The sequence below is a fragment of the Dryobates pubescens genome, chromosome 33, assembly GCF_014839835.1.
Source record: "Dryobates pubescens isolate bDryPub1 chromosome 33, bDryPub1.pri, whole genome shotgun sequence".
In the NCBI taxonomy this organism is placed as follows: domain Eukaryota; kingdom Metazoa; phylum Chordata; class Aves; order Piciformes; family Picidae; genus Dryobates; species Dryobates pubescens.
Genome location: NC_071644.1, coordinates 7,799,115 through 7,826,162, shown reverse-complemented (window position 1 = coordinate 7,826,162; position 27,048 = coordinate 7,799,115). Strand labels below are relative to the sequence as shown.

The window sequence follows — 27,048 nt, the reverse complement described above, 5'->3', positions numbered from 1 at the left end:
GGCGGTGAGTGGGCCCGGCTCCTGCCGGGGGTGACAGGGGCAGCCCGTCGGGGCCGTTAGACGCGTCGGTGTCATCCCGCCCGCGGCGCGGGACGGAATGGGGAAGGGGCCGGGCGGAGATGGGGACCTTTGGTGAAACCGCTCCCTGAGGCGAAAACGGGCGGTGGGGCCGGGCCGGGTGTGGGCCGCAAACGCTGCCAAACCCGTCTCGCGCCCCCGTGGGCTCTGGCTCCGGGCAACCTCCCGACCGGGAGCGTGTTTGTGGGCGAGGCTGGGTTGCGTCTGTCCGATGGTTACGAGCGGTGGCGGTTAGAGGGCCGGGGTGGTGCCTTCTGAGGGCAGCGGTTCTCGGCACGGAGGTTGTGCGTAACGGTCTGGACTGTACAGGTGTCTCTGCCTCTTCCGCAGATCTTGTTCGTAGGCGGTGTTTGCGTTTCACTCGAGAAGGTCCTTAAATTCGTAGCAAAGACTGTGTGCGTCGCGGTTTTAATGGGCCTTCCCTGGTTTAGCCTTAAGTCAGGGCTCACTTGACTTTACCTGGGGGTGGTCGGTCGAATGCTCGCATGTGAAAAGCCAGTGTGACGTAGACATAGCTGTGCTGGACTCTGTGGTTTGTGCAGGTTTCATGAATGTTGTGTTCTTTTTTTCAGACCCCCCCTTTTTTTATTTTTTTAACTCAAATGGGTGATGAAAAGGATTCTTGGAAAGTGAAAACTTTAGATGAAATTCTTCAGGAAAAAAAACGAAGGAAGGAGCAAGAAGAGAAGGCAGAGATAAAGCGTATGAAAAATGTAAGCTACAAACATTTCTGATGAAACCTGAGGAGCTCTAGTGCATATGTCCTCATTTCCTGATGGGAACAAAGCTGCTTGCCTTGTTGCTGGAACTTCTCTATGCTCTTAGGCATGTTCTGTGTGTGATCTCTATTTCTGATGTTTGACAGATGCTTTGCTAAGATCCCATTGGCCTTACCTCCTATGCTGTGCTTTCGTTCCTAGGTATTGCTTAGACAAGTGAGAGAAATTGAGGTGAAATGGAAAATTGCAGTTCCAGTAACAAGCTTTACAGAAAAAAGGGTTTAAATAAGTTGTTCTTGAGTAACTTTTATATACAACTCTGTGCAAAATAACAGTCTTTTGGCACAAGCTCCCCAAGAGTTAATGCAGTCCTCCTAAATCATTGGTTAGCTTTATCCAATTACACTGAGTTTGCAGTTCAGCTCTAATTGCAACTAAACTGCATTTGGTTGCTTACAGCTGTGTAATTTCTGCTTTATGAGTTAGTGTGCTTTATCAGTGTGACCAGTTTGAGCCAGGGAGATAAAATTTGATGCCTATTTAATTTTTTTTTCCCTTTTGTGACCTAGCCTTTAACTGCATTTTGGTTTTGCCCTTTCTTGTGTTCCTGTCACAGTCAGATGATAGGGATTCAAAGCGGGATTCTCTTGAAGAGGGGGAGTTGAGAGACCACCGCATGGAAATCACCATCAGAAACTCACCTTACAGGAGGGAAGATTCTATGGAAGACAGGTAGGAGTAAGAGGGGGGGAAAAAACCTTCAGAAGAAATTAACTTTTAGAAGTACTGAGAAGAGGCTTTAAAAATAGCTGAAGGGAAAAAAATAATAACTTTTCAAATTGGAGACAAAAGGAAATAACTCTCAGTCTGTTTGATGTTACCTGCAACCTCCTGGAGTTTATTCATGTGTCTTGTATTTTAGAGGAGAAGAAGATGATTCCTTGGCTATAAAACCACCACAGCAAATGTCACGGAAGGAGAAAACCCATCATAGAAAAGATGAGAAGAGGAAAGAGAAACGCAGACATCGTAGTCACTCAGCAGAAGGTTGTTATTGCTACACTGGGGTAACATTTCTGGTGGCTTCTCAAGGTGAAGCCAAACAGGCACTGTGTAGAAAGTAGATAATGAGGAAAACCTGTGAGGTGGCTGAGACAAAGGGATTGGCACTTGTGTTATTACTTTGGCTGTTTAATGCCCTTATGGGCATAGATGGGTTTGAGAGGTCACCGACCACCTTGGGACAGGGACATGGAATCTGCTGTGTGAGAGTAGTGGGCTGAGCTATGATCTTTATACCTGATTGTAAAGGGAATAAAAAAAAAGACATCCTTTCTGGAAACATTCTTCTTGTATCCTATTGCTAACAGCCTTTTCCTGGTTTTAATGCAACTATTTGTGCAGGATCCTATCATCTCTTAGTTTTCCAACACCCTTTCAGAGCAGGATTTTTCCATTAAGAAAATAACAGAGAAGGTTACCACGAGTTTTCCTCCTTTCTAGTTTTGCTTCTTAAAAACAGGAGCTCTAAGTATTTTGAAGAGTAACACTCCAAAATGAATTTCTGTTTGTTTAGGGAAACATGCCAGAGTGAAAGAGAAAGAACGGGAACATGAGCGTAGGAAGAGACATAGAGAAGAGCAGGATAAAGCTCGACGAGAATGGGAAAGACAGAAACGGAGAGAGATGGCAAGGGAGCATTCCAGGAGGGAGAGGTACATCTATCCCTCCCTCCCCTGTGACAAACCAGCAGAGATGAACAGCTTCTTCCTCTAAAGCTATCTCTAACCTTTCACCCTCCTGAAATCAGAAATAATTCAGAGCAAAAACTTGTGAGGTCTGCTGCCAGTGCTGCATTCCTGTGAGTGTGTTGTGTGATCAAAATGTGCTTTTGACTTTAATCACCTTTGTAAGTGGCTTCATGACTCCAGGTATTTCTAGGCGAGTTCATTGCCAGTTTTTTACTACAATGGAAAGGAAAAAAAAAGGCATGAACTAGATTTGCATAGTATCAGAGGATTTATTAACTGAACTTGCTGAATTTCTGTTTAAATCCAGCTGCAGCAGCTCGTCTGGTTCGGCTTTGCCCTTGAAATGCTGCTTCTAAAGGAGCAGCTGAAAAGCTGCCTCTGCTCTTGACTGGTGTGCAGCCATCACAATGGCCTTGTCATTTGCTTTCCTTTGCTTCAGAAGCTGAAATGGTAGGGAGCTGCCACATCACCAGAGATGATTCTTTTCTAGAGACCGTCTGGAGCAGCTGGAGCGAGAACGGGAGAGGAAAATCCGAGAGCAGCAGAAAGAGCAAAGGGAGCAGAAAGAACGAGAGAGGAGAGCTGAGGAGAGGCGCAAGGAGCGGGAAGCCAGGAGAGAAGGTAACTGTCTGCAGGAGTGTTGGTTGGGCTCGCTGCCTGCTGGCTCAGTGAAGGTGTAGAAAGCATTTGTTGCTTAGGTCAGTGCCAGCGTTAAAACAAATTCAACCAGGGGGAGCTGCTTCATGGGAGGGAAAAGATTCTGTTGAGTTCTACATGGGGAAATCAATGAATGTCACGTGCCTTAAATATTCAAGGCTAGTGAGTAGTCACTAAGTCTTGCTTTGCCTCTATTGTTTTTCCATCTGGTTTCCTGTAGAGCCAAGATTTATGTCAGTGACATTGTCTGTGCCTGGGTATCTGTCATGGTCCTGGTTGCTGCTGAAACTTCTGAAGTCTGACTCAATTTCATAGAGATTGAAGTCTCAAAATGAAGAGTTCTAAGGGTTTAGGGGACATAATCTGCACAGGGAGGGGTACAGATTGGCTAAACTCCAACCATGAAAAAGGCTCTAGTGGGAGTCAAGTGGGGAAGATCTGATAACTGAGCAATTTGCATTAACTGCTACACATGAACCTCACTTTTATAGCATGTCAGGTACCTGCAGGCTAAGTTCAGGTCATTTTGGGTTAAAGGATCTCTGTCCTAGCTTTCAGAGGTAAAAATCAAAGCCTGTTCCTGTGCTCAAGTGACAAAGGTGTTCAAGAGTAGCAGAAGCCATATTTACTGCTGCTCTCCCTAGTTCAGCTCACTCCAAACAGCTCCCTTTTTGTGCTTGGTATTTACACCGATTCTGCTCAGTCTTTCTAGCTGTTCATTTTAGTTATTTTTATTCCTCTGTTCTGTCAGCTCTTTCCAAACCTTAGCTGGTTTTATTCTTTTATGTATCTTCCTGGTCTGTCCACTTCTCTCTCTCTGGCATGAACTGCCTCAGCTTCGGGGTGCTTACTGCGCAGCGTAAGGGCATCTTGCTTCTCTTTCCAAGTCTGGCAGCACCTTCCTCTAAGCAGTGCAAACCCCTGTTTTATTGTGCATGAGGTGAAGTCCTTTGCTCTCCTAGATGCAGCTAGGTTCCACTTCTGCTCCTCCCCATTCCCCTTGAGCTTGGAAGGGAAAATGCAAAGCAGGTGGTGGTGGCAGCCAGGAGTGCTGAGGGCAGGAGGTGTAACGCTTTTTCCGGTTTTGTTTTCACTAGTTTCTGCTCACCATAGAACAGTGAGGGAAGAATATGGAGACAAAGTAAAAATGAGACCCTGGAGTCGCAGCCCATTACGACAGCAGAGAGACAAGCTTGAGCAAGCAGATAGCAGGAAACCAGGTAGCATTTGCCACTTCATCATCGTGTCTTTGGGGGCTAGGAGGAGCTCTTCCTGGGTAGTGTTTCATTATCCCTGGGACTCTGTGGAAGGTATTGTCTGCTGCAGCCGTGGTGCCACAGCTGGAGCGTTCATGGCCATGCACGTGTGGTGTCCCCGCTCACTGCAGGAGGCTTGGACAAGGTGACCTCTGAGGGTCCCTTCCACCCTGATGCAGTCTGTGAATCTGTGCACTCTTCTGTACAGCAGTGCTGGGTTTGCAGGTGACTTTGCAAGTGACAAACCGAAGCTTTCCTTTTTGTAGTCGGAGTAGCGATCGAAAAAGGTTCACAGCGAGTCACTTCATTCAGTGAGAAAAGCAGCAGCTGCCTGAATTTGTAACGTTTGGTAGTTTAAAGCCCTTGCAGGTACAAAGGAGATTGTTTGCACTAGCTCCAGTTGTTGTTAGGAACTCAACTACCTTAAAAAGTTACCTGGCAGGGATCAATACAGTTTAAGCACCACTGATGCTGTCATCTTGGAGAAGAAAACAAATCTTGAAGGCAGTCTTCTGGATAGATAGTGAATTATGTTTTCTAAGCCAGAAAACGGCCCTTCCCATGCCTAGAAGGTCCTAACTGTGAGTAGGGGACTTCCACAACTGACATAAGTGTCTCTTTGGTTAAAGAAGAGCTCTGTGTCTGCCTTGTTAAGGTGTGTAGCTATCAAAACAAGTGTAACTGTTTCAAGTGAGCTGATTGCAGAGTGTCACCAGCTGAAATCCCAGGGGCAGGCAGGCAGTAAGTCCTTGGAAGCTATGGTCTGATCCATCAACACTTACTTCCACCTGCTGTTTCCTGGTGGTTTAGAGGGGCTGCATTAGAGTAGTAAGTGCTGTGTGCACATAGATTGGTGAAGCTGTGTTGTGGTGGTACTTGGTACCATGTCACTTACCTCCTGATTTTTTTCTGTTAGAGATGCTTAGGCAATATATCAGCTTTGAAAACCAAAAGGTCAGTATTCCACATTTTTGGCTGTTGAGCCTGCACCACTCCAGTCCAGAAAACCTGTTGCCTCTTTTGAGCAGAGGATGATTGTTTTGTTTTCTGTAGCGCTCTGAATTTCCTCTGCAAGAATGTTCAGCACCAATTTAATGGGCAGAGAAAGTAAAGCAGTTACCTGGGTGTTCAGAGTGTCCTGTAAGTAGAAGTGAATGCAGTCAGCACCCTGTTCTTAATCTTTGTGGTCTCAACAGTAAAAGAAGAGAAACCAGAAGAGAGAGATCCCCTTTCAGACTTGCAGGACATCAGTGACAGCGAGAGGAAAACCAGCTCAGCAGAGTCCTCATCAGGTGATTGAACACAGCTCTGCTGCTGTCACTGGCTGTGCGGCTGTCTGCTGAGGAAACGCTGCTGTTAGAGCCTGTACCTACTTTGGTATCTGTTTGCTTCTTCCTGAGCAGAATCTGGATCAGGCTCAGAAGAGGAGGAGGAAGAATCCAGCAGTGAAGGTTCTGAGGAAGAGGGAGAGGAAGAGGAGGAGGAGGAGGAGACCGGAAGCAATTCTGAGGAAGTGTCTGAGCAGTCAGCTGGTGAGTGGCAGGGAGCAGGGCTGAGTATGGTGTGTTGGGATTCTTTTTCCTCCTCTTTGTGTTTCATTTGAATGTTTTCCTTTTCTCTTAGTCTAGGATAGGCTGAGACCTCACAGGTCAAGATTACTAAAGAGAAAAAACCCCCAAGTCCTATTCTATGCTTGTGTATAGAGGTAATACCAATCACCTGTCTGAGCAGCCCGAGTAGAACACTGAAAGCCATCTTGGTGGTCTTCAGTGATGTAAGCTGTGGTGTAAGGCTGACAGAGTTGTAAAATTGACCCTTACAAACACTTTCCAATACAAATACTAATTGGGAGAGTGGTGAAATACAAGTGTCTGGTGTTTTTAATTTCCCCTGCAAGCTTCAGGTAACTTTTGGCTTTAAACCAGCACAAGTAATAAGAAAAGGTTTAGCAAAAGCCTTTTACCAGGACCTGGTAACAAGGTCTTACTTGTTAATTAGCAAAGAAAAGGCACAAAAGCATGCTCTGGCTGGGTGTTCTTTAATATCAATTACATAAGAAAATACCAGTAAGTTTTGTTACTTCATTTGTTCACCTGCCTCCCTCCCCACGTTCCCAGATCATTGTGTGCTGTGCTGGAAGCTGCAAGGTGCAGTTCTGCTGAATTAGGGGAAGCCTTTGCTTCCCAAGTGAAGCAGAAGGATGAGGTCACTAAGTAGGTGGTAAAGAAGGCCTAGTGAGTTAGAAAAGCATTTGAGCAGTGATCTGCCTTACAAGGAGCTGCAGCAGTGCTGAGGTTACTCACTTGAGCTTGATTCTGTTTTGCAGAAGAGGTGAGCGAAGAAGAAATGAGTGAAGAGGAGGAACGGGAGAATGGAAACCACATCCCAGTTGGTACAATGCAAATACTGAGTATTTAATGCAAGCTCTGGCTGAGCTTTTGCAGCCAAATCCAGCTATTTCTGCAAACATTTAAAATCTTCTTGTAGTTCTGCCTTTGTTCTAAAGCATCACATATTTGTCACTGTGGGGCCTTTCTCATATCAGAAAGTCCTTGAAATCTGTTTAGAGGAAATCAGATCCTATTCTACTGAGCTTGCTTTCTTCTTCATTTTGGGTCTGTTGTCCTGCCCTCTCTTCAAAGAAGCTTTGCCATCAGATCAGTTTTCTCTTTCACTCAGTGTAGAGATGTCTGTTTCTGACATGCTGGATATTTTATGTCTGGGACTGGACAAGATCTTGAAAGCATCACCTCTGCAAAGAGGAGAAATCTGGCTTCTTATGGTTAAATGAACAGAAGTTGCACTCCTAGGGCAGTGAAACACAGAGGTTATTTGTCTAAATCTGAACTTCATTGTTCCAGTTGTCTCCCTCTTTCCACCACTGATTCTGACTTTTAAAGTTACAGAGTCGAGGTTTGACCGAGATTCAGCAGGAAGCGAAGTGGAAGAGGAGGAGGTAGGGGAGGGTACTCCTCACTCCAATGCCATGACGGAAGGAGACTATATCCCTGACTCACCAGCTTCTTCCCCCATTGAGCTGAAACAGGAGCTGCCCAAGTACCTCCCTGCACTTCAGGTAGATCATCACTTAAAGGATTCTTGGGAATGCCACAGGCAGATGGATTTCCCTAGCTGCTGTCACACATTCTTGTGCAGGGGATAGTTCACTCTTGCTGACTAAGTGTCACCAACTACAGATCTCTGGGGGAAATACTGCTGGGGTGTTTTGATGAAGTGAGAATGTGCATGGAGCAAAACTCTCTCTCTACCTTTTAGATAGAGGTAATAAGAATGTTACAATACATTTGATGCTCTGACATCTTGGTATTGCTGTCTGAAAACAGATACTTGGGAGAGAGCTGTTCACCTGAAGTGAGACTGATGGGTGATGATTAGTTTTGCAGTCAGAAGCAGAGTATAGAACTATGAAACTAAACCATCTTTTTGTTAACTGAACTATAAGGAATATTTCAGTCTGAAGTGCTGAGCTGCCACCTTTGCCATTTTGGCAGAAATGTCAGGTTATTCTATGCAAAGATCAATGAGTGAAGACTTGATGAAATAATTCAGTTAATCTACTAAAACACAGAGTCTGCTGAGGATTCCAAGTGAAAATAGCCCCCAGAGACACCATTCTGCTGTGGTGTTGCCATGTGGGTGAATTCTCTTGGTAGATTTTAACAATTTCTGGGATTTTGCTGAAGTTTACTGTGTGTTTTCTTTAAAAGAAACCCTCCAAACCCCACCAAACCAAACCCTGGAGAGGGCTAAAGGTTGGCTTTGTGTTTGCCTTTTCAGGGCTGTCGCAGCGTGGAGGAATTTCAGTGTTTGAACAGGATTGAAGAAGGAACATATGGTGTGGTGTACAGGGCAAAGGACAAGAAGACAGGTCAGTAGAAATGGTGTCCAGTGGTTATCTCACTCCACTTAGGGCTGCTGCTGACAGTTCTGCATTCTCCCTTTGATGAACAAAACCTGCCCCAAATACTTTATGTAGAGGAATCTCTGCTGTTTAATAGGATGTGGGCTTTGACGTAAGGGCTTCACTTCGAGCTCTTTGAATTCAGAAGTCCTCTCTGTACTGGCCATGATGGTGTAGAACAGTTGATACAATTTCAGTTTCTGGTTCAGTTGTTTCTGGTTTGAGATCTGCTGTAGAGAGTTGCCAGGGTGGAAGCTTTCAGAATGTGATGTGACTGGTGAGGGAGTCCATAAAGGCAGGGGCTGGCAGGCAGGGGTTGTAAGCTGCACTGTTGTGTGGCAGAAAGAAATGTCACTCTCTCTGGTTTTATCCCTTCCTCTCAAAAGCCACTTCTTGTGAATGCAAGTGGGTTTCTATTTTTAAAACTCAATCTCTTTGCTTATCTCTCTGTAACTCCCTGAAAGGAGGTTGGAGCCAGGTGGGGGTTGGCCTCTTCTCCCACGTAATGAGACAGAATGAGAGCAAACAGCCTCAAGTCGTGCCAGGGGAGGTTTAAATTGCACATGAGGAACAATTTCTTTGCTGAAGGAGTGGTTAAGCTCTGGAGCAGGCTGCCCAGGGAAGTGGTGGAATCACCATCCCTGGAAGTGTTCACAAATGCACAGATGTGGTGCTGAGGGACAGGGTTTGGTGGTGACTTGGTTTTAGCAGTTGGACTCAATGATCATGGAGATCTTTTCCAACCTTCATGATTCTGTGATCTGCTTTGTAGTGGCCAAGTGTCTGACAGAAATGATTGCATTTCCCATGAACAGTGCAAGACCATCAAGCTATTGATGTGTTCCTCTCCCAGTGCCAGAACACTGTGGCACCTCTTACCGTGCATCTTCTCAGCTAATTCTCTTCTCTTTGCAGATGAAATTGTGGCTCTGAAGCGACTGAAAATGGAAAAGGAAAAGGAAGGCTTTCCCATTACTTCTCTGAGAGAAATAAACACAATTCTGAAAGCACAGCATCTGAATATTGTCACAGTCAGAGTAAGGCCACAATCCTCTGCTTTTAAAAGTATCTTTGTCCTTGAAATATTGCCTCTGGGCTCTTAAAATGCCTTGTGGCAATGTTAGCACTGGGAGCAGAGCTTGTTTCTGTGAACAGCTGGGCACTGCCCATAAGCTACACAGACTTGACTTGTCTCTACCTAATATGTGGTGTTGTTTGTGGTTTTTTTCATAGACAAAGACATTTTCTGTGGATTTTAGCTAATTCCTCACCTTGCCAGTGAATGTGCAGAACTCCTTTTGGCTTGCTTTGTAAATGCAGCGTGCTCATTATGATTTGTTTGCTTCTGTGTTTCAGGAAATTGTGGTAGGCAGCAATATGGATAAGATCTATATAGTCATGAACTATGTGGAACATGATCTCAAGAGTCTGATGGAAACAATGAAGCAACCATTCCTGCCAGGTACTGATTGCTGCACTCTTCCTGGCAGTCTTAAAACAGGAGAAGTGCCCAACACAACCCTCAGTGTCTTTGGGCTCTGCTGACATCAGAGAACCTGCTGTACACTGAGAGGTGCTGCTTTGGAACGGCCCTAGAGTGTTCCTTGGAAGAGGGACTTTGGCTTTTCTCTGGTCAGGTGGATTTTACTGCCCAGGTTAGGAGAGGATTGCAGGCTGGGAGTGCTGGTACTGTGGTGATGCTTGGCTGGTGAATCCAGTTTGCAGGCTCAGGGTGAAGTGGAGGTTCAGATGTGAAAGTGGGGGAGTTTCCCTGCTGCTGAACTGGAGGAGAACACTGGCTTTTGTTTCTGAGCACTGTTTGGATGCACTCCAGCTATCCAAAGGCTGGATGTTAGGAAGAAGTTCTTCATAGAGAGATTGGCCATGGGGATGTGCTGCCCAGGGAGGTGGTGGAGTCACCATCACTGCAGGTGTTTAGGAAGAGACTGGATGGGGTGCTTGGTGCCATGGTTTAGTTGATGAGATGGTGTTGGATGATCTCAAAGGTCTCTTCCAACCTGGTTAATTCTATTCCAAATGGGTTCTTGCTCTGCTGGCAGCTCTCTGGGTTTAACTCTTCTCGTCCTGTGACAGATTTTTATGGCGGTCTGTACTGCACTTCTAACTTGACCTCCCTTTCCTCCTTCCCTCTCCTCTTCCCTGTTCTCCAAACAACCCAAAAATTCAAGCTAGATGTGATTCTCTTGAATGCATTTGGCTACTTTTTGCTCATTTCAGGTGAAGTGAAGACCTTGATGATCCAGTTACTGCGAGGAGTCAAACACCTGCACGACAACTGGATCCTGCACCGGGACCTGAAAACTTCCAACCTGCTGCTCAGTCACTCAGGCATTTTAAAGGTAAGGATTACATCAGAGCTTTCACACTTAGGGAAAAACTTGTCCTGCAGAATGACACAGCACCATGGCTGTGCCAAGAGCTGGATAGGATGGGTTTGCATTCATCACACCAGGAGCTGTGCTGTGACACATGTACAGTTGTGAAGGAGTGAGCTTCTCTAGTGAAGAGAGTGCCCTGCCACAGCTGGAACATTTCAGCTAGGATGTGACAGATAAACATGGTCTGGTGTGCAGAGTGGGATGGGAGTAGCTCTGAAGAGAGACTTGGGTATATTGATGGATGAGAAGCTCCCCATGAGCCAGCAGTGCCCTCATGCAGCTCAGAAGGCAGCCATGTGCTGGATTGCCTCCAGAGGAGTGTGGCCGTCAGGGCAAGAGAAGGGATTCTGCCCCTTGACTGTGTTGTGCTGAGACCCCATCTTGAATACTGCCTCCAGCTGAGGTGTCCCCAGCCTCAGAAGGACACAGAGCTGTTGTGAGTCCAGAGAGAGGCCCTGCAGCAGCCACTGGGGACACACAGATTGGCACTGACAATGACCTCGTGGTCAGTGTTTGGAATCTTGCTGATACCAACTTCTGTTTAGGTTGGAGACTTTGGACTAGCCCGAGAGTATGGCTCCCCACTGAAGCCCTACACACCAGTGGTTGTGACACTTTGGTACAGGGCTCCAGAGCTGCTGCTTGGAGCTAAGGTATGTTTCTCCTTCTTCCTGCTAGAGGATTGGCTCCTCAGGCTGATTCTGTTTCATGATTTGTGAACAAAGCATGCCCATGCTGGATTCTTTAGGTGGCTATCTCCACAGGTCCCTTCCAACCCCTACCATCTTCTGATTCTGTGATTTAGAAGTGGGAATTCTGACTCCTCAGTATTATTTTTCCTAGTAACACAGCCCAAAAGGTTCCTTCTTCCACAGAGAGAAGGTGGTAGGGGGTGGGAGATGGGAGTCTTTCTCCTTCAGCATGCTGCTGGCCTGGGCATGGCTCAGTGCAAACCATCACCGTCACCTTGTGCCTCGGGTATCAAAATGTTCTGTGTGTTCAGTTCAGCATCCCTAAAAACACAAACCTCAAATAAATCCCCAAACCAAAAAAAGAACACCACCAACACCTCCCCAGGCAGCTCAGCAGAGCTGTTACTGATTTTACAAGGTGTCATCTAATGCTCTTTGCAGGAATACTCAACAGCAATAGACATGTGGTCAGTGGGCTGCATATTTGGAGAGCTGTTAACACAGAAACCTCTCTTTCCTGGCAAGTCAGAAATTGACCAGATCAACAAAGTGTTTAAGGTAAGGATTTTAGTAACCCCTCTGGACTCTGACTGGATTTAGAGCTGGCTGCTTTGCAGTAGTAAGAAGTTGCAAGTGCTTGTTGCTCTTTGAGATGAAGCTCATTGCTCTGGTTCTTGTCTTGCAATACTTGTAATAGGCTAAGATCATGATTGGTCTGTGTTCTCTGGACACTTACCAACTCCATGATGACTAAGTAGAAGGCTTGCACTCTAGAATTAAGGAGATGATCTTAATTTACAGGATCTGGGGACTCCAAGTGAAAAAATCTGGCCTGGTTACAACGAGCTGCCAGCAGTTAAGAAGATGACCTTCACAGAATACCCCTACAACAACCTCCGCAAGAGATTTGGAGCCCTCCTCTCTGATCAGGGCTTTGATCTGATGAACAAGTGAGTGCTGCCTGATGGGGGAATGTCTGCACACAGGACACTGGTGGAAAAGGACTTGCAGTGAGGCTCTGCTGGTGTTTCAGTGCACTTAACCTGATCAAAACATGCTGATGCATTTGAGGTTCCTGTGACGTGCCTCAGCAGCTTTATTTAGTGTACCATGCTCTTAACACCTGCTTTTAATCCCCAGTCCAAGATGATTCTTGCACACACATCCTAGAAGAAGAGAAAAACGTTTTAGTAGCAGTTTTAGCTGGTTGATGTCATGTTTAATGATGTGGTAGCTCAGCTGTTGTGGGGTTGTGTGATGGACCTTGTTAAAACCATTGAATTACAGTTGTTACAAGAGGGGAACAAAGCAGCCTGTGCCAGGAATCATGTTGCAAAGCACTCCTGGGGGTTTCCCATCAGTATAATTTACTTAACTGCTCTGCTTATGGCTTTGTCTCCATCACAATACTCTGGCATTCCTGTGGGTCTGGATCTTGCAGAAACACAGGGCAGTGGAACTCATCACATGTACAGCTCTTGACTGTGGCAGTGTTTGCATGGCCAGGGCCAAACCTTGTTTGGGAGGATGAATTGTACAGGAAAGCATCTTTCTGTCTTGTGAAATCAACCACAGGCTCTGCAGTTAACTTACACTCCCTGACATCATTCTGGGGTGAATCAGTATCATCTCAAGTTGTCTTCTCTAAAAGGCTAAGTAGCATTGTAAAATATTGTGGATGACACAGCCTGGATCCCTTCTGAGCTGCATCTGACTACCCCCAGGGGCTGAGGTGTGTAAGCAGAGCCCTGCAACAACTACTTCTGATTTGTAGTTTCAGCTGCTACTCCACTCCTTACAGGTTCATGTAGGAAGCATGTTAAGGTGAACTGGCTGTGTTAGGTCAGCTGCATGGCAGCAATCATAGCCAGCAATGGAATTCTTTCTTAAACCCCACTCCCTTCTTGCTTTTCCTTCTGAAGGGTTTATCAGTTGGGGGATACAATGGTTCTTCTTTCTGCCCCTCTGTCACTCCCCTATTTCCTTGTCTTCCTATACTCAATACCTCTTTTTTGTCTTCCTAAACTCTTTGCAGCTTTTTGACATACTACCCAGCCAGAAGGATCACTGCTGAGGATGGTTTGAAGCATGAGTATTTCCGGGAGACTCCGCTGCCCATTGACCCCTCCATGTTTCCCACCTGGCCAGCAAAGAGCGAACAGCAGCGGGTGAAGCGTGGCACCAGCCCCAGGCCGCCCGAGGGAGGCCTTGGGTACAGCCAGTTGGTAAGGAGCTGACTGACACAGTTCTGTTCTCCTTGGACACAGCCTGGAAAGGCTCTCGTGGGCTGTGCTTTGGGGTGTGGCATGCTCACCTCTCTTTGCTTGGCAAGGACACTACAGCAGCCCAGCTTCCCCTCTGGCCTTTCAGAGGGCAGGTCCAGTTCCTGCTGTGCTCACAGAATCCTCACTTCAGTCCATCTGAGGGGGAAGTTCGGCCTGGTTTTACCACAGAGCAGAAGAGTTTTGCTTTTGAAGGGTGCATTGGTTTGCACTCCCAGCAAACCTTTCCAGTCAAACATTTGTTTCTTGTCTCCTCTTTGGGTTAGTTTGGTGGCGGTGGTTAGATTTCTGTGTGGGAGAGGGAACTGCATCTGCACAGACCCTGCTAAGTGAACTGTGCTGGCTTTCCCCCAGGGTGATGATGATCTGAAGGACACAGGTTTTCACCTGACCACCACTAACCAAGGAGCATCTGCTGCAGGACCTGGTTTCAGCCTCAAGTTTTAAGCTCAGCATGGAGGAGAGGAAGAAAAGCCAAGCCCAAACTGTTCACGTGAGTGGATTTCTGAGTGCCCCACTTCTGCCCTTCACACCAGGGGCACTCAGTGTGTTTCACAGGGGAGAATGTCAGCTGGCAGCAGATGCAAAGGCTCTTGCTGGCTGTGGAGTTTAACTGCTGCATTCCATTAGAGGACTAGAATTACCCTGAAAAGCCAAGGATCATTACAGAATTCACAGGAAAACTTGAAGTACAATCCTGGAATGGTTTGTTTGCATTTTAGGGGTTTTTTGGTTGATTTTTTTTTTTTGGTTGTTGATTATTTTTTTTTCCTTTGTGTTGTGTTTTTTTCCCCCCCCCCTTGTAAATTTGTAGAATTAAAATACATTTTTAATTGTTTGAAGTGTGAAGGGATTTCCTTTCCTCACATACAGCAAGCTCAGATGTTGGTGGCATTTAGTCTTCTTTTGGTGTGGAAACTCTGTTCCTCCTGCTGCCACTGTTACAGCACTGCCAGCCTGGGCAGAAAACTTCTTTTTGTCTTTATTTTAAGTGAATTGTCTGTGTCTGAGTAGAGCTAGGGCAAAAAACCAGCACAGTGCTGAGGTTTCTTCCCTGTTGTGTGCCTTGGAGAGAGCAAGGCTGGGTTGGGTTCAATACTGAGAGGGTTTGTGGGTGCACCACTGAGCTGATCCCTGTGGGTGGTGTACACATGGACTGAGAGTGGCACTGGTGCAAGAGGAGGGCTCCATTGCTTTACAAATCAAGAAAGATCTGAGATGGAGACTTGAAACTTTATTTTCTATAGAAAACTCTTTTGCCTGTGCCCTTTTTCCACTAAAAAAAGAGCTTAGCTGTACTGCTTGTGTAATGCTGAATTCCACTCCTTTCTCCTAAGATAAAAGAGCAGAGGAATCATGTTGGGATACCACATCCTTTCGAGTCTCTGCTCTTTCTTTTCTGGGAAGAGGCAGATTTGGGAAATAACTTGGGGTGTTGATGCTCTCAGAACTGGGCACCAGCCCAGGAAAAGGATTAACTGAAATGATAAACATTCCATCAGTTTCAGTACATCTGAGGAGCTTTTCTGGGTAAAGATCTTGGAGCTGGAATTTGGATGTGGTAAACTTTGAAAGCAGTAGCTGGGGGTTGGGCTTTCTCCTTGTTGTTCTGCAGAGGAATGCAGAACTCTCTGTGCTCTCTTGGCCTGATTGATTGCTTGGTGCTGAGGGAGGCACAGTTCTGTTAACTGACTGCTCTTCTAGCAAGGCTCCTCCTAGGTGGAGATCAATAACTACTGAAAAGCAGGGGGTGTTGCAGCATTCATTCCCCCTTGCACAGGAAGGAGCCATGGTGCCAGGGCCTGTGGCAAGCTCTGAAGGGTCAGAGCTTGACTCTGTTTTTCATTCCAAGCTGTGCATGGTGCACTCTGGGCCCTGATCTCCTTCCAGTGGCCATGCTCTGACAAAAAGATTGTTTGGGTTAGATTTAGTAAAGCAAAGAGAATCTAAATGCTGGATTGCAATGGCCACTTCCTGTGGTTTGAGGGCTGGCTACTTTGTTTGTGTTGCTGCTGTAGAAGGCAAGGATCAGCTCTCCCCCAGCAGTGCACAGTGTTTGGTTATTGCAGCTTAGCTTTTCTTGCCTCTGCTGTCAGTATTTGTCTTGCTGAGCTTAACTGACCCTGCAAAGATGTTGTTCTGTGATGGTTAAAACTGTCCTAGAGCAGAGGAGACCTTTCTGCTCTGACACCAAGGTCTTCCTAGACTTCTGCCCTGTGCTGCAGTCTGTGAGAAGCTTTGCAGTTGCTTTGGTGCTTTTGAGCAAGAAGAAACTTGTTTGTTCCAAGAGGTTAGAAGGACAACTCCACAAGGAAAAACCTCAGCAACGTGAGCTGCTCTAATACTGGACAAGGATCTTGCTCAGAGCAAGGACTGCCAGGGATTCCTGCCTGCAAAGGAACACTGTGGACAGGAGGGCACCAGGCTTTGCCTGCCAGTACCAGTGCTGGGCTGGGGGCTGCAGCACATTTACCTCCCCACATGGGGCGCTGGGGGAGGACAGTGATGGAAGTTTCCTCATCTCTGCTGAAGGAGCCATGATGCTTCATGACCAGACACCTAAAGGACTACTGCTGAGGAGCTGCTGGTGGAGGTAGAGAGTCTGTTGGGTAAGGTGACAACATGAATCATAAGTAAATACAGAGCACAGGGGGGAGAGGTTGGGGGGGAGTTAAAACTCTCTGTTCTTACCTGAAGAAGTCAAAAGGTGGAATAGAGGCATGAGGGAGGGCTTGTTCTGCCCCTCCCTCCTGTCTGACAAGCAGAAGGAATATTAAATATTGAAGTTCATAGAGTCACAGAATGGTTTGGGTTGGAAGGGTCCTTCAAGGTCATCCACTTCCAACCCTCCTGCCACAGGCAGGGACACCTCCCACCAGCCCAGGCTGCTCAAGGCCTCCTCCAACCTGGCCTTGAACATAGCCAGGGAAGGGGCATCCCCACCCTCCTTGGGTGACAGCACAACACTTCCACAGTGTAACTGGTCCCTTTCCCCCCACAGCACCTCCCCTGCAGCACAGCTGAGGCCTGGATCTGCTCCTCCAGTTGTGATGTTCCTGTTCCTCCCCAGCAAGCCCCAGGTTCACTGCAACCCCTGACACTGAGCTCCTCTCTCCTTTTTTTTTACAAAAGAAGTTTTAATTCTCTGTACAGCACCTACTTGGTAAAAATCTTTATCATTAAACCTCATTTGGTAAAGTTTTACCTTCCAGTAATCAAGTCTCAAGAGTCTCTTTTGCTCAGAGTGGGGAGGGAGCTGCTGCAGAAGTTCAGCTGTGCTACTGGAGGTTAAATGCAAAATGCCAGAGGAAGATTCTGAACTGGAAGCAGACCTGGCAGGACTTGCTCATGCCAGGGCCTGTCAGTGCTTCAGTCTGATTCTCCAGGAATAAGTAGTCAGGATTCTTTCTTTTTTCCTTACTACACAGGTGTAAGTGCCTTCATTAATTGCATTGGCAATGATGCTCATGTGGTCTTCATTTAAGGAGAGGTAACCTGGGTAGGAGTATTCCAGCAGCTCCTTGTCTTTGTACCAGCTGTCAGGGGGAAGAGGAGCAGAGGTTAAATACCAAGTGCCTGGCACATGAGATGTGGAGGCTCTTTCTCCTAGGGAGCTTTGCTGAGGGGAAGGTTCACTTTTACTGTTTATTTCAGGGAGCTGCTGGCTGTTAGAGCTGGGCCCCATCCTGAGTGCTTCTGGAGCCAGAATCCCACTGAGAGGTGAGGGGAATTTGGATCCTTGGTCTCAAGCAACTCACGGACTTGGGCATCTCCCTTTTAGCTGCAGCCAGGAGCAAGCTGCTTGTACCTCAGCAAGAGTGAATTGAAAGGGCAAACTTGAGAGCAGGGATGTTGCAGAGCAGGGGGCTGGGAACTGACTTGAGGGTAAGAATTGTCTTTGTGCTCTGGAGGAAATAGTTTTACCCTTTTCCAGCTCACTTCTCTGGTTGCTGCTTAGCTCCACCTTTGGCCTAAATGCTTTGCAAGGGGATGTGCAGTACCTGCACCCTGCCCTCTCCCCTCCTGCCACCCTCTTTCTGCTCTGGCTGCCAGATGAGACAGTGACCTGCTCCAGAAGGTACCCTGCACTGTGACTGCAGCTTCTGCAGCTGGAAGAGCCTCAGTGTCTCCCCAGGACTGGAACAGGGCAGAGCACTCACTAGACTTTGCCTTTTTTGTGGATTATCTTCTGCCCGCAGCGGAAGGTGACGTTCCTGCCCTCAGAAACCGTCTTGGTCTTGGTCCTTGGTGGGGGCAGAGTAGGAGGCACTGTTGGGAAGGGGAATTCTGTAGACCAGAGATGAGAGCAAAAGTATCTCATTAGCAAGCTTCAGGCATTCCAAAGCCCTCAGACAGAACTGTGATCATTTAAGGAACCGTCAAAGGCTTAAGGAAGAGGCTCCTGCTGAGCAGGTCTTGGGCAGCCATTTAAGGTGGTTCAGGTGCAAAGAAAATCTGGGGGCCTGTAAACTGACAGGTGGAGCAAAATCACCTCCCCCCTTCCATACAGCCCCCAGCATGCAAAGGTTTGTACTTCTCTGACTGCATCTCTGCATTAATCTGCTCTAAGCAAGTGCCTCTGGAGCCAGAGGTGCCAGTTCCATGGTGCAGGTGGAGGGCAGGAGGTATTTATCCAAAGCTGCACTAGCTTAACCTGATCCTGCATTAGTCCCTGAGCTGGACTCAGAGAACTGCAAGGTTAGCTAAGGGGATTAACCTCAGCTCCTTTCCTGCAGAGCAGCTCAAGCCCAGCTGTGCTTTGTCTTGTGTCCCATCCCTGCATCAGGAACCAAACACCGCAGCTGGGGCCAGGAGGCACAGGGAGCAGTTGTATTCTCAGGGAACTCCCCACCCCTGCTTCAGTTACATGAAAGGAGAGGACAGTTCCATGTTCCAGACCACAAATGTTTAGACACAAAAGCTGCTTCCTATTCCTGAGCCTTGAGCTTGGCTCAAACACAGCAGGGGCCACCTCTGCTGCGCTTCTCAGAGCTGCATGAGGCTGGGCACTTGTCCCTGCTGCCCTCCAGCATGGAATCAAGATCCTGCTTTTCCCTGCAGCAATCATTACTTAGCTTTTACCTCCTCCCTCTGTGCAAAGCCCACCAAGGATCCCAGAGGAGCAGGCAGGTACCATAGCAGAAGTCACAGGTGGCTGGGCAGTGCCTCTTCATCAGCTTCCTGCGCTTCTCGCAGAAGCCCTTCTGCGCCCACGCTGGGCACATGGGGAGCCTGTCCATGCACCCTGAAACAGGAGCACACAGGGCATCAGACCTCTCACACAGCAGCAGCAATCCAAGGTGGTTGCTATTCAAGTCCTATATGAGGTACTGAGTGAAGAGCAGCAGGTGAATGTGTCAGAGCTTGAGAGAATCTTGCCCCAGGTCCTTTGGTTTGTGGACAGCTTTGGCCCCTTGCATTAACAGACCTGAGTCCAGCACAAGCAGCTCTCTGCCCTCCCCCTGCCTTTGCTTTTCCTTTCCTTGGGTGCTCCTGATCCTTCCAGGACTGCACCTCCAGGCTGAAACTGGCCTTTTAATCGTGTCTGAGCCACAGCACAGAAGGCCCAGAGAGGCCATGCCCAGAGCTGGCTGCTGGGCTGAGGCACAAGTGAGGACACACAGCGTCTGCCAGAGCAGCTCAGAGCAGCCTGACCCCTCTGCAACCCTTTCCCAGCAGTGCCAGCTGGGGGGGTGGGATTATGAAGTCTCTAAGACTTCCAGCCTCCTGTCCATCATTTTGTCTGTTTGAAGCTACTTGTGCTGAAAGCAGAGCCCAAAGGAGGTATAGCATGGTCGAGTTGCAGAGAGGGAACAGTTGGGCTCAATGATCTCAGAGAGCTTTCCCAGCCACACTGTCTCTGATTCTCCCTTGCATAAAAAGGAGTCAGATCCTCCTCCGAGTGGCCTCCAGCCTTGGCCTGCCAGATGCTGCAGGTCTAACAGCACAAGGGCTCCACAGCTGCCCTCTGCACAGCCCTGCCCTCCTTACCATAGAGCCTGTGGATTCCCCAGACTTCATCCTGGGAGATGATCTTCTTGCCTGTCAGAGTGGCATTGATGTGCATGAGGGCATTGGGGTTCAGGGAGTGCATCAGGCCTAGGGCATGCCCAATCTCATGTGCTGCTACATGGACCAGGTCTGTAAGCCAGACACCTGGAAAAGGAGCAGACAAGCAGCTGCTGAAGTCCATTGGCTAATCCCAGTGTAAAACCAGTGGACAGTTCAGCACCAGGATGGTTTGGTCTCACCCCCACCCTTCCTGTTGTCCCTTTCCCAGGCCAGGTAAACTCCAGAACAAGGACATGTACCAATCCCACAGCATCCATCCTGTGCCCCCAGGCACTCTGTTACCTTTTTTCCAGCTGAACCTGGTGTTCCCCAGGATCCAGTACTCGTGGTCATCAAAGTGGATTTCCCCATTAGGGGGGAAGAAGGCATGGGCCAGTTCCCCTGTTGTTCCATCAAAGCAGTGGTGGATGAGCGACTCCAGGCAGTCTGTGTGATTGATGGAGTAGAAGCCTGTGGAGAAAAGCAGCAGCTGGAGTGGCTCTAGCAGGGCACAGGCCACAGCCATCCCTAAACCTGTGATTGACTACAATCACTCTTGCAGCACCCCAAGGTTTCCACCCTACAGAGCCACAAAAGGGAAAGCTCTGCTCAGGAGTGATGGCTGTGATGCAACCTCCTCAGCCCTGTGATGACCTTGGATTCAGAGCTGCTTCCAGAGGAGATAAATGAGTCTGCTTGCCAGAAAGGAATGCTCAGCTCCTCCTCCACCACCACGGGGAAAGCTGGTTTGGGTTTTTTTGGGGGAGGGAAGCTGGACAGGGAGGTGACCACCTCAGGACAGAGCTGTTCGGTTTGAAACACAAATCAACAGCCCCAGAGCCAAAGCTGCTTTGCTGGCTGGCTGCTACCACCGTGCCAGCATCCCACTGTACCCTGTGTCTGCTGCAGAGCTGAGGTGGTGGCAGCCCAGGCCCCTGGGAAGGCAGCCCAGGCCCCTGGGAAGGCAGCCCAGGCCCCTGGGAAGGCAGCCCAGGCCCCTGGGAAGGCAGCCCAGGCCCCTGGGAAGGCAGCCCACGTGCTGCTGCGTGAGCAGCAGGTTGCGAAACAGTGGTCACTGCTCTGGTCAAGGCTGCTGCCATCTGCACAGGAAACAATTAGTTCATAGAACAGTCCCAGGAAGAATTTACAGCTGGGGATGAGACTGAGCAGATAACTCCTCAGCACTGACCTTCTCCTAGGCCTGAGGCACTCAGCAGTAACTCAGATGCACAGAATGGGTTGGGTTGGAAGGGTCCTTGAAGACCATCCAGTTCCAATCCCCTGCCAGGAGCAGGGACACCTCCCACCAGCTCAGGTTGCTCAAAGCCTCATCCCACCTGGCCTTGAACACGCCCAGGGAGGAGGCAGCCACAGCCTCCCTGGGCAGCCTGTGCCAGTCTCTCCCCACCCTCACTGGAGAAATTTTCTTCCTAATCTCCAGTCTGAATCTGCCCTCCTCCAGCTTCAGTCCAGTCCCTCTCATCCTCTCCCCACAAGCCCTTGTCAAAAGTCCCTTCCCAGACTGCAGGGACAGGAGGAAGGTGAGGAGAGAGAGCAAAGATGGTCCTTCAATATGATCAAGAGCAGGGAGACTAAACCCATAACCAGGCTGGCCTCTGCCACCTGCTCTTTGGGTCAGTGTCATTTCCCCTCTCAATGTTCACTTTCTCCACCTGTGGAACAGAAAAATCCCTTCCCAATGGCAGACTCTGAGGGTTAACTCTTGTCAAATACCTACAGCTTCCCAACTGTAAATGGTAATTATGTCATTAACATCTTTTCAGGGCAATTAGAAGCTGATTAAAGGCAACACCCCCAGCCCCCGGCTCAGAAGCCCTGCAGAGTCCATACAGTGAAAGGGAATTAGCTCCTGCCTCAGGCTGAACCCCTGCAGGTTCCTGGTGGGGTCAGCACACGACAGAGCCCCCTGAGCCCTGCAGCCCCTGCAGCCCCTGCAGCCCCTGCAGCCCCTGCAGCCTTACCTATTTTGAGGTCGCTGGGCAGGTGCCTTGGGACCTCCCTGAAGCTGAAGGGAGAGACCTCGCTCCACATGCGGAAGGCAGCTGCCAGCCCCCTGCGCGTGTCCCGGGCGCTGAGGAGGTTCCTCGGGAAGGAGAGGATCCTGCAGGGACACACAGCAGCCTCAGGAGAATGCTGCCCCCTTCCCAGACATCAGCTGAAGGCTCTCCAGGCTGTGTCAGGCCTTCAGCTCTTTCCTTGCACTCTAGCAGGCTCAAAACAGGAGCAGCTTGATCTGGATGTTAAGAACATTCAATAACCCTCCCCAGGGACTGATCCAGTACGGATGCTCTCTACCATCAGATGTTCTTCACCACAGCCTTTGTCCCTCCTCAAGCACCCAGGGTGAAGTGCTCTAGCAACAATCATTTTTATCCCTGGATCCCAGAGCAGGGAACTCTTGTTCCCTACAGCAGCCTCCTGAAAGCACTCAGCAGTGCCAGAGCTGTCCTGAGATCACAGCACCTTTCAGCAGCCCTTCCCTCGGTGATGGTTCACATTCCCATGGAATTCCTGTGCAAACATCAGCCTGAGAGAGTCCTCATTCAACTCCCTGCCCCCTGGAGGAGGTCTCCAGCTGTGGGAGGCCTGACCCCTCAGCCCCTGAGCAGTTAGCTGTGCTGGCAGCAGCCATGGGTGCCGCTAGCAGCGCTGCTGCTGAGGCCAGAGGTGCAGCACCTGCAGAAACCCTCCTGCTTCAGCAGCTGCCCCTCCTCAGCACCTGGGTGAGCAATGGTGATGTGGGTAGCAGCCACAGCCCCAGTGCCACCCAGGGAATGCTGACTCCCAGGGCTAAAGCAAGGCCATACTTGTATGTCAGGTTGAAGTGGTCCCATCTGAGCCGTGCTGGGGTGATGGTGTAGCGTTTCCTCCGGGCTGGAGGGGGCACAGCTGGGCTGTGCAAAGCAGAGACATCAACTCCATGGAGACCAGGTGATGTGGCATCTTCCTTAAAACACAGAACAGGAGGTTAGAAGAGATGGCAGAGACTGCAGGGCTGCATAGAAAAAAAATACCAGTAGGAGGTATCTGGGGGGCTGGAGAGCACAGCTGGTGTCCAGGAGGCAAGACCAGTGCCTGGGGACTTGTAGGGATAGGATGAGAGGGAATGGATTGAGGCTGGAAGAGGGCAGATTGACACTGAGGATTAGGAAGAAATTCTTTACAGTGAGACACTGGCACAGGCTGCCCAGGGAGGCTGTGTGTGTCCCCTCCCTGGAGGTGTCCAAGGCCAGGCTGGATGAGGCCTTGAGCAAGCTGGGCTGGTGGGAGGTGTCCCTGCCCATGGCAGGGGGTTGGAACTGGATGAGCTTTAAGGTCCCTTCCAACCCAACCCATTCTGTGGGCAGTGCCTTGCAGAGTGTGGCTGTTCTGAGTGTGGGGAACTGAGCCAAGACAGAGCAAGAGGGGCTGCACTGTGAGGGGTTTCTTGGGGCATTTCTTGGCTCAGCCATGCACAGACAAGAAGGGAGCAGCACTCCTCGAGGCTGGATGACAGAGGTGCTGTAGGTTCTCTTGAGCTGCTGCATCATTCCAGCTCAGGACACTGCAGCTGCTCCATTCTCCTCTTGGAGAGCACAGATGGAGCAGAAATGAGGCCTCAGCAGGCTCCTGGCCACAGCAAGTGCTGCAGCTCTTCCTGGAGAGTTCTCATTTCCTTTTCACTTCACTATTGCTCTCCAGCCTCACCACAGAAGGAATGAAATGCTGGACAAATGAGCAAAACAGGCAAGCCTTTGTGCAGAGAGCTCTTCAGAAAGCTGCACTGTGGAGCTGAAATGCCTTCAAAGTAAACAGGAGCTCTGGAAACCCTGGAGAGCACTGAAAGCCAACCTACAGCAACAGACATCCCCCTCTGTGACACGTCTGACTCGGGCTCCAGAAGCCTTTTAGTCCTGAGTAGTGGAGGTAAGAAAATGGGACCCAAACACAGGTCTCTGGAAGTCTTCCTGCTCTGCCTCCCCTTTGCAGGGCTAAGATGCTGAGTACCTCTGTGTCACCTTTGCTCCAGAGGCACCAGGATGCTCACTCAGCAGTGTGTCATTGGTGATGTTACAGAAGCTGCATCACCCTCACAGCACAGAAGGCAGGAGCCTTCCACTGATGGAAAAAGTGAGGCTCCAAGAGCCAAACTAGCAAAGCCCTGGCCTGCCAGCAAGCCAACAGCATGAGGAGACAAAGATGCCTGAAGCTGCAGCTGCCAGATGCTGCCAGATCAGCAGCACCTCTCCATGGTGTGTCCCAGTCTGCCAGTGGGGTCTCCGATGACACCAGCAGAGGGTGAAATGGAATCACAGGATGGGTTGGAAGGGACCTTAAAGATCATCTAGTTCCACTCCCCATGCTGTGGGCAGGGATGCCTTCTACTAAACCAGGCTGCTCAAAGCCTCACTGAACCTGGCTTTGAACACTTCCAGGCTTGGAGCCTCCACAGCTGCTCTGGGCAGCTTGTTCCAGTGCCTCACCACCCTCATGGGGAAGAATTTCTTCCTAGTGTCTGATCTAAATCCATCTTCTTCCAGTTTGAGGCCATCACCATGGTCCTGCTACTCCATGCCTTTGTCAGATGTCCCTCTCCAGCTCTCCTGTAGCCCCTTGCAAACACTGGAAGCTATTCTAAGGTCTCCCTGAAGCCTTCTCTTCTCCAGGCTGACCAACCCCAAGTCTCTCAGCCTGTCTTCACAGCAGAGCTGTTCAAGCCCTCTGATCATCTTCATGGCCTCCTCTGGACCTGCTCTAAGATTCCATGTCCAAGGGCGACTCAGGCTCAGCAGCAATCACTGAAACCTGCATCTGACCCACTCACCAGACCAAGGAAGGTGCAGAGGGTTGAGTCTCTGCCCTTCTCCAGCCTCTGCTCTACCTCCCACTGGGGCACCAGGATGCTTTCAATTAAGAATGGGTTGCAAAATGAAGCAGGGAAGGGTGTGGCACCAGGCACAGGCTGCTGCAGCTCAGCTGTAGGATCCTGACAGCAATGGAGTGACCCAGCTAAACGTTTCACAGCATCACTGGGATCAAAAGATCTGTCTGGATGCCAAAGAGCCAAGACTATGGGAATGCTCAGCACTGGAGGAGAGGTCAGCTGCTCCCAGGAGAAAACCCATTTGACTGTGGGTTAGTCTCAAGCATTCCAGAAGCTTGGGAGGTACCAGAAGGACAAAGAGATTAAATTCTCCCCCTCGGCAACTGCAACAGACACCAGCACAGACAAAGATGAAGGCAGACACTGGCCAGCATCCCTGCTCTGTCTTACTGGCCCTTTGCAGCCAGACCTCCTTTAGTTTACTTGAGTAATAATGAATATAAATCATTCCCTTCTCTCTCCCCTCAAACTAAACATGAATGGGTCCCAAGTCACAGAGTTCTCTCACTAAGAGCCCTGAGCATGGGATGCAAACAAGGGGTGCTGCTGCCAGGACCTTCACAAACAGCAGGAGAGGATGTGAGCACTTCAGAGAAGCTGAAACTAAGCTAAAGCAAAAACTGAGACCAGCTTCTGAGAGCCCCAGAGCCTTGCTGCAGGTCCCCCCTGCATACCAGCCTGTCCCAGCAGAGCTTGCTAATGGATGGATCATGAGAGAGTTCCTATCAGCTAACAGCTTCTGTAGTTCAGTGTTATCCTCTCAGCTGGGATTTCACACCATGAGCCCTGCCTCTGGAGCTCCTAGGAAAGCTCAGAGTGTCTGCATGCCACATCACACTCAGGGAGCAGAGCTCCTCAGGAAAACAGCCAAAGTTCTGAGGGGAAAAAAAACCCAACCCAAATCTTTTGTGCATTCAGGGTTTGGTTATCTGCAGGCTGCACTCACAGCTCTACTAACCTGGTTCTGCTTGGCTGCATGGCTAGCTGCTAGGCTCCTCTGCAAACAGGGACCCCAACAGCTCTAACCACCTGGTTCTGCTTGGCTGCATGGCTAGCTGCTAGGCTCCTCTGCAAACAGGGACCCCAACAGCTCTACTAACCTGGTTCTGCTTGGCTGCATGGCTAGCTGCTAGGCTCCTCTGCAAACAGGGACCCCCACAGCCATACACAGACCTTGCTGCCTTAGCAGCTGCTTATGTACTGCTTAGATTGCTCCCTGAATGCACCACTTTCCAGCAGGACAGACATGCACATAGCTTGGATATCCCCACTCCCCTTTCAAGCCATTTGAGAAGGAGATCCTTTCTCCTACCTGACTTCTCTGCACTGCAGCTCCAGCTGGATCTCCTACAGCAGCCAGCAAAGCCACCACAGAGAGCAAGCACAGAAATCCCACAAGGGTCCTACAGCCATTGCTCTTTTCCTTGTCACCTGAGAGGAAGCTCTTCCTTCTGTCTGCAGAAAGTTCTTCTGCTTGATCCATGCTGTTCTGAGAGACTTTTTTTTTTCCAGAGGGAGATGTGACAGAGATTAAGACATTCTCCTCACAGAGTGCTTTGGTAATCCTCTTGCTCACAGCTGCATGTGTGAGCAGCCCTGCAGTCCCTGCCAAAGCTGTGCAGAACCACCAGAGTTCCAAAAAGCTCTGAAAAAGAAGGGGGGGGGAAGGAAAGAACAGAACAGAAAAAAGTAGACTTTACATTAAGCCTCCTTCCAATGTGCCAAAGATTCTCTCAGCCCCTGCCAAGGGGGATCATGTTACTGCAGCTGAAAGTCGGGCTGGCTGAGGCACAGCAGCAAAGTGAAACAAGCTGGGATGGACATGAACTCTTTCTTTAACTGACTCGAATCAGCAGAGGACAAATCTGCAGCTGTCAGCTTCATGCAGTGGAAAATAAAGAAGAAAAAAAAAGAAAATTGGGGGAGGGGGGAGAGCAGGAAAAGGAATCCAGAAGCCAGCATCATGCCCTTGGAATGCTTCATGAGGGATGCTTGATGCTGGAGGAGCTGTCATTTGTCAAGGGCTGTCCTCAGGAGCAGCATGAGGAATGATGCTGTGAGGAGAGGCAGAGCTGCTCTGCTCTGGGAGCGGGGGGTTACCAGCTCAGATAAAAGCAAACATCAGCTCCCTCTCCCATGACCACCTGGCAAGTGGCCTGGAAGCCTGTGGTGACCTTGGGAGCTCCCCAGGAAGGGGTCAGTGTGCTGACAAAGACAAGTGCCTTAAGCTGAGGTCCCCCAGACCAATCTGATGCTGGAGCACAGCAGAAAGGCTGACCTGGAGGAGCAGCTGTTGGGTTGAGGCATCTCCAGGCTGCAGCCACAAAGTCACTTCAGGACCTTTTAGAAAGCTTCC

General features: G+C 49.3%; 2 protein-coding genes across 9 annotated transcripts; one reads left to right on the top strand and one right to left on the bottom strand.

Moving 5' to 3' along the window:
• The first annotated feature begins 654 nt into the window (after positions 1–654).
• LOC104305887 (cyclin-dependent kinase 11B) lies at positions 655–14,478 on the top strand. 8 transcript variants are annotated; one of them, XM_054175712.1, is made up of 19 exons: positions 655–791; positions 1,414–1,529; positions 1,720–1,844; positions 2,374–2,512; positions 3,039–3,169; positions 4,303–4,425; positions 5,658–5,753; positions 5,865–5,993; positions 6,788–6,853; positions 7,368–7,537; positions 8,260–8,350; positions 9,299–9,420; positions 9,740–9,845; positions 10,622–10,743; positions 11,328–11,435; positions 11,916–12,032; positions 12,276–12,424; positions 13,510–13,699; positions 14,111–14,478. In XM_054175712.1, exons 1-19 carry the CDS (start codon positions 681–683, stop codon positions 14,201–14,203), a joined length of 2,304 nt encoding a protein of 767 aa, XP_054031687.1. In that variant the 5' UTR covers positions 655–680; the 3' UTR covers positions 14,204–14,478. The 8 variants fall into 8 exon arrangements, with proteins under 8 accessions (XP_054031687.1, XP_054031685.1, XP_054031686.1 ...); XM_054175710.1 differs by having other exon boundaries at positions 7,362–7,537; XM_054175711.1 differs by having other exon boundaries at positions 5,862–5,993.
• A 2,616-nt stretch (positions 14,479–17,094) lies between these two features.
• On the bottom strand, positions 17,095–26,322 carry MMP23B (matrix metallopeptidase 23B). The gene is made up of 8 exons (XM_009906804.2): positions 26,005–26,322; positions 22,636–22,775; positions 21,790–21,929; positions 20,111–20,278; positions 19,748–19,912; positions 18,891–19,001; positions 17,917–18,043; positions 17,095–17,292 (listed from the first exon to the last, which is right to left on the bottom strand). Exons 1-8 carry the CDS (start codon positions 26,173–26,175, stop codon positions 17,118–17,120), a joined length of 1,197 nt encoding a protein of 398 aa, XP_009905106.1. The 5' UTR covers positions 26,176–26,322; the 3' UTR covers positions 17,095–17,117.
• Positions 26,323–27,048: the final 726 nt, after the last annotated feature.